This window comes from Erpetoichthys calabaricus (assembly GCF_900747795.2).
Source record: "Erpetoichthys calabaricus chromosome 1 unlocalized genomic scaffold, fErpCal1.3 SUPER_1_unloc_22, whole genome shotgun sequence".
Lineage (NCBI taxonomy): Eukaryota > Metazoa > Chordata > Cladistia > Polypteriformes > Polypteridae > Erpetoichthys > Erpetoichthys calabaricus.
The window spans coordinates 2218360-2233413 of NW_026261588.1; the positions used below are offsets into that span (position 1 = coordinate 2218360).

The following is a 15054-nucleotide window of genomic DNA, read 5'->3' on the forward strand; positions in this document are numbered from 1 at the left end:
GTTCCTCTTTGTATCCCATACATTGGCTAATGTGCAGAAACATTCCCATTAATGACCACAGTAACAATATCTTAACTAACTAATTGAAGAATGAACAGTTTTAAATCATAAACAAATCAGGCATTGATGGTTAAACAGGTGTTTCAGTAATACAGTGCATCCAGAAAGTATTCCCAGCGCGTCATCACTTTTTCCACATTTTGTTATGTTACAGCCTTACTCCAAAATAGATTAAATTCTTTTTTTTTTAACACACAACACCCCATAATGACAACGTGAAAGTTTACTTGAAGGTTTTTTCAAATTTATAAAAAATAAAAAAACTGAGAAATCCCATGTCCATAAGTATTCACAGCCTTTGCTCAATACTTTGTCGATGCCCCTTTGGCAGCAATTCCAGCCTCAAGTCTTTTTGAATATGATGCCACAAGCTTGGCACACCTATCCTTGGCCAGTTTGGCCCATTCCTCTTTGCAGCACCTCTCAAGCTCCATCAGGTTGGATGGGAAGCGTCGGTGCACAGCCATTTTAAGATCTCTCCAGAGATGTTCAATCGGATTCAAGTCTGGGCTCTGGCTGGGCCACTCAAGGACATTCACAGAGTTGTCCTGAAGCCACTCCTTTGATATCTTGGCTGTGTGCTTAGGGTCGTTGTCCTGCTGAAAGATGAACCATCGCCCCAGTCTGAGGTCAAGAGCGCTCTGGAGCAGGTTTTCATCCAGGATGTCTCTGTACATTGCTGCAGTCATCTTTCCCTTTATCCTGACTAGTCTCCCAGTTCCCCACAGCATGATGCTGCCACCACCATGCTTCACTGTAGGGATGGTATTGGTCTGGTGATGAGCGGTGCCTGGTTTCCTCCAAACGTGACGCCTGGCATTCACACCAAAGAGTTCAATCTTTGTCTCATCAGACCAGAGAATTTTCTTTCTCATGGTCTGAGAGTCCTTCAGGCGCCTTTTGGCAAACTCCATGAGGGCTGCCATGTGCCTTTTACTAAGGAGTGGCTTCCGTCTGGCCACTCTACCATACAGGCCTGATTGGTGGATTGCTGCAGAGATGGTTGTCCTTCTGGAAGGTTCTCCTCTCTCCACAGAGGACCTCTGGAGCTCTGATAGGGTGACCATCGGGTTCTTGGTCACCTCCCTGACTAAGGCCCTACTCCCCTGTTCGCTCAGTTTAGATGGCCGGCCAGCTCTAGGAAGAGTCCTGGTGGTTTCGAACTTCTTCCACTTACAGATGATGGAGGCCACTGTGCTCATTGGGACCTTCAAAGTAGCAGAAATTTTTCTGTAACATTCCCCAGATTTGTGCCTCAAGACAATCCTGTCTCAGAGGTCTACAGACAATTCCTTTGACTTCATGCTTGGTTTGTGCTCTGACATGAACTGTCAACTGTGGGACCTTATATAGACAGGTGTGTGCCTTTCCAAATCATGTCCAGTCAACTAAATTTACCACAGGTGGACTCCAATGAAGCTGCAGAAACATCTCAAGGATGATCAGGGGAAACAGGATGCACCTGAGCTCAATTTGGAGCTTCATGGCAAAGGCTGTGAATACTTATGTACATGTGCTTTCTTAATGTTTTCATTTTTAATAAATTTGCAAAAACCTCAAGTAAACTTTTTTCACGTTGTCATTATGGGCTGTTGTGTGTAGAATTCTGAGGAAAAAAATGAATTTAATCCATTTTGGAATAAGGCTGTAACATAACTAAATGTGGAAAAAGTGATGCGCTGGGAATACTTTCCGGATGCACTGTATGTAGGGACAATGGTTGGCAGTTTTCCGAGGGTCTCAGAACACATTAGTATTTTTTCCTTGACAATAATGGGGGAAATGTTTTCTGATATCTGAATTTATGGCCCATTGTCAGCAAGAGATAACTGGACAACAAGGGGCGACTATACCAAGTTTTTTTTTCCTAAGCAAAAGAAGAGTATTCAGTATTAATGGCACTATAATTTCATGTTTAGACAGCAGCTTGACATCTACCCATACATTTAAACCATCTTTCCCATTCAGCGACAAGCATTCATTTCCCTCTATCCTATTATTTAATTATAATTACAAGGAGGAACTAAAAATATTACATTTCAATACACAATTGGAGGTCTGAAACTTTACAGAACACTTGATGAGAAAGATCTGGGAATCACAGCAGTCTGGTCACTATTAACATCCAGACCGTGGACAGAAGCAATCAAGAAGGTTATTTGAAGGTTAAGCTATACAGAACCCTGATGTGTGACGCAAGTCAAGGGAGGTTATGCTTAAAATACAATGCACTAGTGACACCACATCTGGAGCTCTGTGTGTAGTTTTTGTGGCATCCATTTTACAAAACAGACATAACAGTACTATAGAATATACCGAGAAGAGTGACTAGGTTAATTCAGAGCCACAGGGAGTGATAAATGCATAAACACTGAAGGAATTGAATCAAGTGGAGATTAAGAGGTGGCACCATAAAAGTGTTCAGAATTGAAAAGGAAACTAGGATGGTGGATCTCTGCAGTTACTTTCTGGTAAAATATTCAACAAAAGCAAGGGGACGCAGAGAGAAACTTAAGGGCTAATTATACGTGTTGTCAAACATGCATCTAGGGAGCATCGAAAGGGTGTGGTGGTGCTACTGGGGAAATGAAACTTCAGCTCCCAGCAGTCCTTGCAGTGGCGTTGATTGGTTGTCTACTGAGGGTGCAGGGGCTGCTGGGGACAAGGAGGCCGGCACAACATTTAAAAGGGGGGCCAGTTGTACAAGGAAAGGAGAAGTCTTTTGTGTTCGTGTCAGTTTGCCATCCCGTTTTCATACTTGTGGATTCCTGTTTTGTCCTGGATTGTCTCCTGTCTTGGGTGTATGGACTGTCTGGTGTCTCCCTGCTGCATAAGGACTGTCTGAGGATTTGTTGTTTTCCTGCAAAAAAAAGGAGCGCTCCAGATCCCATTCACATGTCAACATCTCATCAGGAAATACCAGTAGGACTATCTTTACATTCACATACAGCGTGGTGATCTCTGGACTACCTACCTCCATCATTTCATTTCATCAGTTGCTGTTTTCATGGACTTCATCATGTGTGGTTTTTGTTAGTGGTTTGTTATCGTTGAATTGTTTATTGTATATCACCGTAAGGGGAACTGGGGTGGGATCATTGTAGTTTGCATATATTTCATTTATTATTGTGGTATTGTATGAGGAAGTCGGAGTCGCAGAGAAGTACCTAAGAGTTGTACAGGATATGTACGACGGAAGTGTGACAGTGGTGAGGTCTGCGGTAGGAGTGACGGATACATTCAAGTTGGAGGTGGGATTACATCAGGGATTGGCTCTGAGTCCTTTCTTATTTGCAATGGTGATGGACAGGTTGACAGATGAGATTAGACAGGAGTCCCCGTGGACTATGATGTTTGCTGATGAACTTGTGATCTGTAGCAATAGTAGGGAGCAGGGTGAGGAGACCCTGGAGAGGTGGAGATATGCTCTACAGAGGAGAAGAATGAAGGTCAGTAGGAACACCAGAACAGAATACATGTGTGTAAATGAGAGGGAGGTCAGTGGAATTGTGAGGTTGTAGGGAGTAGAATTGGCGAAGGTGGATGAGTTTAAATACTTGGGATCAATAGTACAGAGTAATGGGGATTGTAGAAGAGAGGTGAAAAAGAGTGCAGGCAGGGTGGAATGGGTGGAGAAGAGTGAAAGGAGTGATTTGTGACAGACGGGTATCAGCAAGAGTGAAAGGGAAGGTCTACAGGATGGTAGTGAGACCAGCTAATTTGGAGTTGGAGACGGTGGCACTGACCAGAAAGCAGGAGACAGAGCTGGAGGTGGCAGAGTTAAAGATGCTAAGATTTGCACTGGGTGTGACGAAGATGGACAGGATTAGAAATGAGGACATTAGAGAGTCAGCTTAGGTTGGATGGTTGGGAGAAAAAGTCAGAAAGGAGAGATTGAGTTGCTTTGGACATGTGCGGAGGAGAGATGAGGGGTATGTTGGGAGAAGGATGCTAAGGATAGAGCTGCCAGGGAAGAGGAAAAGAGGAAGGCCTAAACGAAGGTTTATGGATGTGGTGTGAGAGGACATGCAGGTGATGGGTGTAATAGAACAAGATGCAGAGGACAGAAAGATATGGAAGAAGATGATCCGCTGTGGCAACCCCTAACGGGAGCAGCCGAAAAAAGAAGAAGAAGATATTCTTTAATTTCTGTTTTATTACTGGTTGCTTTGTTGTCTCTGTGAGGGAGTATGTATGAGTCGGACCAAGGCTGGGTGTGTTCCTGGAATCCTCACCGAAAACCTTAGCTGGGTTTTTTAATCCGCTGCAAGGGCAAGGGTAAAGTTGGAAGATCAGAATCTGAGGACGGCGCAACACATTTACTTACTCCTTTTCCCTTTATTCCTTAGATGGAAAATGACCAACAAGAAAGGCTCTGAAGTCACTTCCATTCTTAGCCCAAAAGTCCCACCCAAGTGGATTTCGGAGTTCAGTATCAAACCTGGGACTGGTGAGCACAGATCTACTTCAACAGAAATTTCTTAAAAAGACAACTTGAACATGGATGTGTTCCGTTATTTTAACTTTACTTTTTTTTATCATTTGGTTTTCAGCTTTACTCTCTTGGTTCTGTTGACAGTGTTATAAAGTTCTTATTTGCAAAGGGTACCTGAGATACATGATGTAAGAGACCAATTGGTGTGGTAGACAGTAGGACTTTAGGGACCTTCAACTTGGTGCTATTATGGAGAAATCAGGGACAGAGACTAATGAGCTTATTGAGCTGAATCGACTTTGCTAGTGATAAAAGTTTTTGTATCCCATTCTTGTTGAGTCTTGAGCAGCCCTATACCAATCAAAACCTGTGCTGGGTAATCCACAGCTCAACTAAAGTAGTCAAGTGATATGAGTGTGTCTATCCAGTCTCGGCCTACAGTGACAACTCAAAATATGTTATATGGTGGCATCTCTTAACAAGGGTTGGAACCTACTTACTGGTGGGGGTACGAGGAGTCCTGGGCAGTTCTGTGTCCACTTGGTTGTGGTTTCGCTCCATCACTGGCTCTTCGACCACGCTAATGCTGTTGTTCTGCATGATCTCTTGTAACATGTTGAAGATCTCCTCTGCTCGGGCGCACTTAAAGGCAAATATCCCTTAAAAAGAATTTCAAGGAGAACAGGTTAGCTTAGCTGTGACTTGCAGTGATGCATTGTACTAAATTTTGCCAAAAGTAATTCAGTCAACGGCAGCAAATCAAAATGAGCACATCAAACACGAAGAGTCAGCACGTCACAAATCCCGGCCCTTCCACACACAACAGCTTTGGCAGAAGGAAAAAAAACAAAAATAACACAAATTGCAACTTTTCAACAAGAAGATCACACTCACAAACAACAGGGATATAAAATAAAAAATAAAACACAACACAGGCAAGAAACACCATGTACAATATGTCTGCTCAGGGGGTCAGGGTTCAAAGCAGACATCAATACCAGCAGCCATTTGCTCCGGTATTGTGCCTCTTTGCAATGAGCAGCAGAGCGAACCCAACTTACCATCCATCATAAGGCACAAAACGAGGAGCGTCCAGGAGCAGCTGCGTTTGCCCTTCCTTTGGAAGCATTAAGTTAAAGTTGATATTTTCACATTAACAAGTACACGTCATTCAAAAAGTGCACAATACAACACACACAGAACAGCACTGTCATGTCAGGGCCTGAACACAGATGACAGCCGGAGACAGACAGAGATTACCGTGTGAGCATAAAAGGAGAGTGGGAAACACTGAGACAAAGGCATGAGATGAACTCTACAGTCGCATTGTTAAAGCAGCCAGGGACTCTAAAGGACCTGAGGAAGACCGGCAGTCTGATGTAACTCTGGATGGCACAGTTCAAAAAAAAAAAACAACAGATATGTGCCATTAAAAAAAAATGTTACAACGATCGGTCAAAGAAATATGGAGTACAAAGTGTGTCTATGTCACTCAGGAACAGCAGGGACTTTGTACGTGAGAATCCATGTAGAGCAGAACTTCGGTCCCCGTCACACTACAAGACCCTTCCAGAGAGTTTCGCTCATTGACTTCATTTACATAATCTTAGGAAGTGATGTCATGTGACATCCTACTTATTTGCAGAGCTTTGCGACATAAAAATTTAAGATTTTTATTTTTTCCTCTACATATAGGTGGAGATTGGTTTGTGTGAGAGCTGACATCCAATAAGTTTTTATTTGGAAGCCTACAACCCATCAAATGTGGTCTTCTAGAGGTTTTACGTAAGTTACTACCTGGTTGTCCTTCACGTAATCTGCTTACTTGTGGACAATATGCCAGTTTTTATTCTCATGTCCTCCATGTTGACTGGCTGCCAAACAATGTGAAGCTCAAGAAAGTTTTGTACTGCAACAGGAAATGTGAGACTGTGTTGAGAAGTCATAAGGGAATCCGTGTCATCTGTCATGTCCTGTGACTCCTGTTAGGGTTGTACTAGTAGACCTTTTGTCTTATTTGAACAACCAGCAAAAAACATACAGGTGGTAAAGTGGGGTTGGTGGTGTGTTGTTGTGGGATTGATTTAGGTACTATTGCAATAGATTTTTTTATTTAAACAAACCTTCAGTGAAGTATTCTTTGTGAACTTTGATTTTCTTTTTTTTAAAAGGAGCATATTTCATTTAAACACAGCACCACTTCACTACCAACAGTTCCCGTCAGAATTTATTAAAACCACATGACTAATATTGTCCTGCCACTTAAACAGCTCTGACCCATCGAGGCATAGGCTCCACAAGACCTCTGAAGGTGCCCTGTGGTATCTGGCACCAGGACATTAGCAGCAGATCCTTAAAGGTCCAGAAAACTGAGAGGTGGAGCCCCCATGGATCAGAATTATTTTTCTAGCACATCCCACAGATGCTTGATTAGAATGAGATCTGGAAAAAACCTTGAAATCTCTGTCATGTTCCTCCAGCCATTCCCAGCTCAACTTTTGCAATGTGGCTGGGTATATTATCCTGCTCAAAGATGCTACAGTTATCAGAGAATACCACTGCAATGATGGGTTTTGCATTGTCTGCATGGTAGGTGGAACATTTCAAAGTAACTACCACATGAATTCTAGGATGCAATCAGAACATTGCCCAGAGCATCACACCGTTTCCTTTTCATACTGCATCCTGCAGCCATCTCTTACCGAGGATACTGACGCACATGCACCCGGCCCTCCACATGATCTAAAAGAAAACGTGGTTGAACAGACCAGGCCACCTTCTTCCATTGCTCCAAAGTCTAGTTCTGATACTCATATGCCAATTGTAGGTATCTTTTGATCTGGGCAGCAGTCAGCATGGGCACTCAGGCCGGTCTGCAACTATGCAGCAAGCTATAATGCACTGTTTGCTGTTACACCTTTCTTTCAGTACCAGCATTATGTTTTTCAGCAGTTTTGTGCTGCAGTAGCTCTTCTGTAGGATCAGATCATACAAGCTATCCTATGCTTCTGAGGCACATCGATGAGCCTGGGGCACCCATGACTAGTTGTCCTTCTTTGTAAAACTTTTGGTTGGAACTACTAACCACTGCATAGCAGGAACACCACAACAAGACCTGCTATTTTGGAGATGCTCTGACCCAGTTGTCTAGCCATTACAATTTGGCCCTTGTCAAAGTCACTCAGATCCTTATGCTTGCTCCTAACACATTACCCTCAAGAGGTGGCTTTTCACTTGCTGCCTGATCTATCACCACCGTAACAAAATAATCAATGTTACTCACCTCACTTGTCAGTGGTTTTAATGTTTGGGCTGATCGATGTATGGAAAAGTGTAAGATACCTTTATGTATTAAAAAAAAAGTGTACTTTTTATATTGATCAGTTTATAGGGTCCTTATACATAGGAAGTAAAAAGAAAAATTTCTGTTTATGTTTTAATTCCAATATACCCGTACGTGTGGAAGAAATGAAAGTTTTATTTTTGCTATTCTAAAGGAGACTGTTTAACATCATACCCTTGGTTTATTGTTATTTTTGCACTAGGGTTTACTATGCTTATCCATCTTACTATTTCAAGACTGTTGAAGATTATATTTTATGCTTATAGTATTTAGACTTTATCGGCAATAGATACTCTACATTAATCCTTATATACCTCTGCTGGGGAGCTTGTTTTATTTTGGATGTGCTCTGTCTCTAGGTATGTCAGAAGACTGGGACTTTGTGAAGTGGGGTCCAGCCTCAAGTGGGGAGGCAAAATGGGGGGTGGGTGGACCAGGGCGGGAGACAAAGAGAGCAGGCTATATCTAATCTATCCTTTTAATCCTTATACAGTGGTGTGAAAAACTATTTGCCCCCTTCCTGATTTCTTATTCTTTTGCATGTTTGTCACACAAAATGTTTCTGATCATCAAACACATTTAACCATTAGTCAAATATAACACAAGTAAACACAAAATGCAGTTTGTAAATGGTGGTTTTTATTATTTAGGGAGAAAAAAAAATCCAAACCTACATGGCCCTGTGTGAAAAAGTAATTGCCCCCTGAACCTAATAACTGGTTGGCCCACCCTTAGCAGCAATAACTGCAATCAAGCGTTTGCGATAACTTGCAATGAGTCTTTTACAGCGCTCTGGAGGAATTTTGGCCCACTCATCTTTGCAAAATTGTTGTAATTCAGCTTTATTTGAGGGTTTTCTAGCATGAACCGCCTTTTTAAGGTCATGCCATAGCATCTCAATTGGATTCAGGTCAGGACTTTGACTAGGCCACTCCAAAGTCTTCATTTTGTTTTTCTTCAGCCATTCAGAGGTGGATTTGCTGGTGTGTTTTGGGTCATTGTCCTGTTGCAGCACCCAAGATCGCTTCAGCTTGAGTTGACGAACAGATGGCCGGACATTCTCCTTCAGGATTTTTTGGTAGACAGTAGAATTCATGGTTCCATCTATCACAGCAAGCCTTCCAGGTCCTGAAGCAGCAAAACAACCCCAGACCATCATACTACCACCACCATATTTTACTGTTGGTATGATGTTCTTTTTCTGAAATGCTGTGTTCCTTTTACACCAGATGTAACGGGACATTTGCCTTCCAAAAAGTTCAACTTTTGACTCATCAGTCCACAAGGTATTTTCCCAAAAGTCTTGGCAATCATTGAGATGTTTCTTAGCAAAATTGAGACGAGCCCTAATGTTCTTTTTGCTTAACAGTGGTTTGCGTCTTGGAAATCTGCCATGCAGGCCGTTTTTGCCCAGTCTCTTTCTTATGGTGGAGTCGTGAACACTGACCTTAATTGAGGCAAGTGAGGCCTGCAGTTCTTTAGACGTTGTCCTGGGGTCTTTTGTGACCTCTCGGAGGAGTCGTCTCTGCGCTCTTGGGGTAATTTTGGTCGGCCGGCAACTCCTGGGAAGGTTCACCACTGTTCCATGTTTTTGCCATTTGTGGATAATGGCTCTCACTGTGGTTCGCTGGAGTCCCAAAGCTTTAGAAATGGCTTTATAACCTTTACCAGACTGATAGATCTCAATTACTTCTGTTCTCATTTGTTCCTGAATTTCTTTGGATCTTGGCATGATGTCTAGCTTTTGAGGTGCTTTTGGTCTACTTCTCTGTGTCAGGCAGCTCCTATTTAAGTGATTTCTTGAGTGAAACAGGTGTGGCAGTAATCAGGCCTGGGGGTGGCTACGGAAATTGAACTCAGGTGTGATACACCACAGTTAGGTTATTTTTTAACAAGGGGGCAATTACTTTTTCACACAGGGCCATGTAGGTTTGGATTTTTTTTCTCCCTAAATAATAAACACCATCATTTAAAAACTGCATTTTGTGTTTACTTGTGTTATATTTGACTAATGGTTAAATGTGTTTGATGATCAGAAACATTTTGTGTGACAAACATGCAAAAGAATAAGAAATCAGGAAGGGGGCAAATAGTTTTTCACACCACTGTAGATAGATAGATAGATACTTTATTAATCCCAAGGGGAAATTCACAATATTGCTCCGTTTCTAGAAGTAACCGGGTGAAGGCTACACAGCTTTAGTAAGTTCCTTTCAATTTAAATAACTGTAAATTACAAAACACAACACTGGCATCAGTATGGGGGTAAGCATATGAATGCAGATAATTGGTCATCCACAGTTTAAGCGAAGTTTATTCATTTTTGCACACCACTCTTAACAATGCCTGTTGATTAATATTATCACTGCGATTTGTTCAGTTAACAGACAAGGAGAGGAAAACAAAAATAAACCTCTAAGTGGTCCACAGTCACTTATAACAGACATTGTCACAGACGTTACATTCAAAGATGTGATGGTCAAACATGTAAAACTGAAATGGTCAATTTGTTTGGAAAAACTGGCAGGGCTTTGGCATTGGAAACTTGAGTATGTTTTGAGCATAACATTTTCTGTCAAAAATTTACTTTTAGTTTACTACTACTTCTTTTTCTTCCTTCAGCTGCTCACGTTAGTGGTTGCCACAGCGGATCATCTTCTTCCATATCTTTCTGTCCTCTGCATCTTGTTCTATTACACCCATCACCTGCATGTCCTCTCTCACCACATCCATAAACCTCCTCTTAGGCCTTCCTTTTCTCCTCTTCCCTGGCAGCTCTATCCTCAGCATCCTTCTCCCAATATACCCCTCATCTCTCCTCTGCACATGTCCAAACCAACACAATCTCGGCTCTCTGACTTTGTCTCCCAAACCACCCACCTAAGCCGACCCTCTAATGTCCTCATTTCTAATCCTATCCATATTCGTCACATCCAATGCAAATCTTAACATCTTTAACTCTGCCACCTCCAGCTCTGTCTCCTGCTTTCTGGTCAGTGTCACCGTCTCCAACCCGTATAACATAGCTGGTCTCACTACTGTCCTGTGGACCTTCCCTTGCACTCTTGCTGATATCCGTCTGTCACAAATCACTCCTGACACTCTTCTCTACCCACTCCACCCTGCCTGCACTCTCTTTTTCACTTCTCTTCCACAACCCACATTACTCTGTACTGTTGATCCCAAGTATTTAAACTCATCCACCTTCGCCAACTCCACTCCTGGCATCCTCAAAATTCCACTGACCTCCCTCTCATTCACACACATGTATTCTGTCTTGTTCCTACTGGCCTTCATTACTCTCCTCTCTAGAGCATATCTCTACCTCTCCAGGGTCTCCTCAACCTGCTCCCTACTTTCACTACAGATCACAATGTCATCAGCAAACATCACAGTCCATGGGGACGCCTGTCTAATCTCGTCTGTCAACCTGTCCATCACCATTGCAAATAAGAAAGGGCTCAGAGCCGAATCCTTATATAATCCCACCTCAGTCACTCCTACTGCAGACCTCACCATGGTCACACTTCCCTCGTACATATCCTGTACAACTCTTACATACTTCTCTGCCACTCCCGACTTCCTCATACAATAACACAGCTCCTCTCGATGCCCCCTGTCATATGCTTTCTCCAGGTCCACAAAGACGCATTGCAACTCCTTCTGGACTTCTCTATACTTCTCCATCAACATCCTCAGAGCAAACATCACATCTGTGGTGATCTTTCCTGACATGAAACCATCCTGCTGCTCACTAATCATCACCTCACTTCATAACCAAGCTTCCACTACTCTTTCCCATAACTTCATGCTGTGGCTCATCAATTTTATCCCACTGTAGTTCCTACAGTCCTGCACATCCCCGTTATTTTTAAATATTGGCACCAGTACACTTCTTCTCCACTCCTCAGGCATCCTCTCACTTTCCAAGATTTCATTAAACAATCTTGTTAAAAACTCCACTGCCATCTCTCCTAAACACCTCCATGCTTCCACAGGTATGTCATCTGGACCAACGTCCTTTCCATTCTTCATCCTCTTCATAGTTGTTCTTACTTCCTCCTTGCTAATCCATTGCACATCCTGATTCACTATCTCCACATCATCCAACCTTCTCTCTCTATCATTCTCTTCATTCATCAGCCTCTCAAAGTACTCTTTCCATTTACTCAACACACTCTCCTCACTTGTGAGTACGTTTCCATCTTTATCCTTTATCACCCTAACCTGCTGCACATTTTTCCCAGCTAAGCCCCTCTCTCTAGCCCATCGGTCCTTTTCTCCCTCCTTAGTGTCCAACCTCTCATACAACTCATCATACGCCTTTTCTTTAGCCTTCGCCACCTCTCTCTTCACCTTGCGCCTTATCTCCTTGTACTCTTGTCTACTTTCTGCATCTCTCTAACTATCCCACTTCTTCTTTGCCATCCTCTTCCTCTGTATACTCTCCTGTAACCACCAGGTTTCCTTTTCCTCTTTTCAGATGTCACGCCAAGCATCCTTCTTGCTGTCACTCTTACTACATCTGCTGTAGTTTCCCAGCTGTCTGGTAACTCTTCACTGCCACCCAGTGTCTGTCTCACCTCCTCCCTAAACTCAACCTTGCAGTCTTCCTTTTTCAACTTCCACTATTTGATCATTGGCTCTGCCCTCACTCTCTTCCTCTTCTTGATCTCCAACGTCATCCTACAGACCACCATCCTATGCTGCTTCACTACACTTTCCCCTGCCACCACTTTGCAGTCTTTAATCTCCGTCAGATTGACCCTCCTCCATAGGATGTAATCTTCCTATGTGCATCTTCCTCCACTCTTGTACATCACCCTATGTTCCTCCCTCTTCTTAAAATATATATTCACCATAGCCATGTCCATCCTTTTGGCAAAATCCACTATCCTCTGACCACCTTCATTCCTCTCCTTGATACCATACCTACCCATCACCTCCTCGTCTCCTCTGTTCCCTTCACCAACATGTCCACTGAAATCTGCTCCAATCACCACTTTCTGCCCCTTGGGTACACTGTCCATCACTTCATCCAACTCACTCCAGAAATCTCCTTTCTCATTCAAAACTAAACTAATACTTTTTGTTTACTACATTCTCAAATGCAAGTGGCTTCTTTTACTCAGGAACATTTTGCAAAGACACATTCACTATTGCGTATTAAACCAGAAAACAATCTGGCTACACAAATATCCACTATACTTTTTACTCAGAGTTATCAGAAAAAAGGGGCTTTCCCCCATTTTAGGAACAACAAAAAATTGCACACATGAAGAGTCTATAATGATTTTCAAATGTTTGCTGCTGATGTTAACACCTGATCTTCACAATCATTACAAGTTTAACTTGCTGCAGCCTGCAGAACATGACAATGCTGAATGTTGGTAACATGCAATCTCCTGTCTCAGTAACTTCTATTTTCTTTAACCGTTTGTGTGAAAGTTGATAATCAAAGAGTGCTCAGCTGGAAACACAATGTATATAACTCAGCCGCAGAGGAAAGAAGGAATGCAGATGTTCTGGATATGCTGAAAGAACACAGCATTGTCTGCCCAATGTCATACAACTACAGAATGATAAAAGATGGGCCAAGGGCTGTGGCTGAATTTGCCACAACCAGAAAACATTCATGATAGCATCAGTGCTGTCAGGCAGCATGTCAATTTATTGTCTAAAAACTGCAAGGTTGTGACATTTGAAACTGTACTGAAAAAGTCATGAGGACGTCATGCAATCCATTAGTGTTCTCAGTCAGGGACTTGGACATCCTCAAGATGACTGACTCCAAGTCATGTAGTGTGACACCAGCCTAACATTTTAGACTATGAATGACCACTAAATTTAAAATTTCAAATATGCTGCTTTCCCACAATACCAGGAACTAGAATGAGGCTGACCAGTGTTTTTATTTTTTCCTCTATTAGTAAAAGACGCTAACTGTTCAGTATTTAGAGCAAGATATAAGTGCATGTTCGCATAAGTAGCTGTGGTGGTAATGCTAGTAGTTAAGTGTGAAACCTTTTCTTTTCTTGGAATTGCTATTTTTTCACCCCATTTGAGTTTTCATTTTTTTCTTACCAGTACTTCACCCCACACATGCACACTTCTGTCAGCTCCTTTGACAGCTGCCTTTATATTTGGAAACAGATGTAAAGAGTAAAAGGTGAAGTGCCCTCTCCAGGTTGGCGATGAATTGCTGCCTCGAGAGGAGGAGTTTAAATGTCTCAGGGGGTCTTGCTCACAAGGGAGGGAAGAAGAGAGTCAGAGATCAACAGATGGATAGGAGCAGCGTCCACAGTCATGCGGACATTGTACTGGTCAGTCATGGTGAAGAGAAACCTGAACCGAAAGGCAAAACTCTTGACTTACTAGTCAATCTACATTCCTACCTTCACCTATGATAATGAGCTTTGGGTAGTGACCAAAAGAACTAAATCATGGATATATCGAAGGAGATAGCCTTCCTTTGCAGGCCGTCTGGGCTCCTGATCCTATATCTTAAGGTTGAGCCCAGACACCCTGCAAAGGAAGGTTCTGGAGGAGCTTAAAGCAGAGCTGCTGATCCTGCACATCAAAAGGAGCCAGCTTGAGTTGGTTCAGGCATGTGATTAGGATGCCTCTTGGACATGTCCCTGGGGAGGTGTTCAGGGCATGTCCAACCAGGAGGAGATGTCAGGGTAGAACTAGGTCTTGCTGGAGAGATTTTATCTCCCCGCTAGCCTCAACTTGGACTCGATCAGATCAGGTCAGGTCAGCTTAGAGAGCATGCACTGATAAGAGATAAGAGGAAGAAAATGGATGGATGAGTAATGAGTACCTCAGATAAGCTTACTTATATAGCTTTATGAATAAGGTCACTATTGTCAAGTTTTGTTTTCTATTCATTAAAAAAAATTATTGTATTATAATACCTTCTTGTTAACCATGGTTCTGGTGCGTGAAAACGTGCTACATGTTTCTCAGACTAAGAAGTAAAAATTTCTTTTTATTGAATATATGGACAATGCAACTATTACTACAATACTTTTACATTTGGGACCAAAGTTTCTAAACTATGTTGAACACAATCGACATCTCAAACTGAAAGCTGTGGTCCAGTGGACTTTTCTGAAACTTGGAGGTCGATAACTTAAATCACATCACATCTATGTCATACTGTCTCACATTAATCTATGAGGTACTGTTCTATGATCTTCTTGGAATTTTGAAC

The 15054-nt window shown here is 42.4% G+C and overlaps 1 protein-coding gene across 3 annotated transcripts in view; it reads right to left on the reverse strand.

Moving 5' to 3' along the window:
* LOC114669312 (fibroblast growth factor receptor substrate 2) overlaps positions 1-15054 on the reverse strand; it is a 126406-nt gene that overhangs the window by 6521 nt on the left and 104831 nt on the right. For 2 of the 3 annotated variants that reach the window (XM_028825534.2, XM_028825535.2), the window contains exon 5: positions 4996-5154. In XM_028825534.2, the coding sequence (XP_028681367.1) occupies positions 4996-5154 (159 nt within the window). Of the gene's footprint in view, positions 1-4995; positions 5155-5556; positions 5613-15054 lie in introns of all 3 variants that reach the window. The other variant, XM_051921733.1, reaches the window with a different exon arrangement.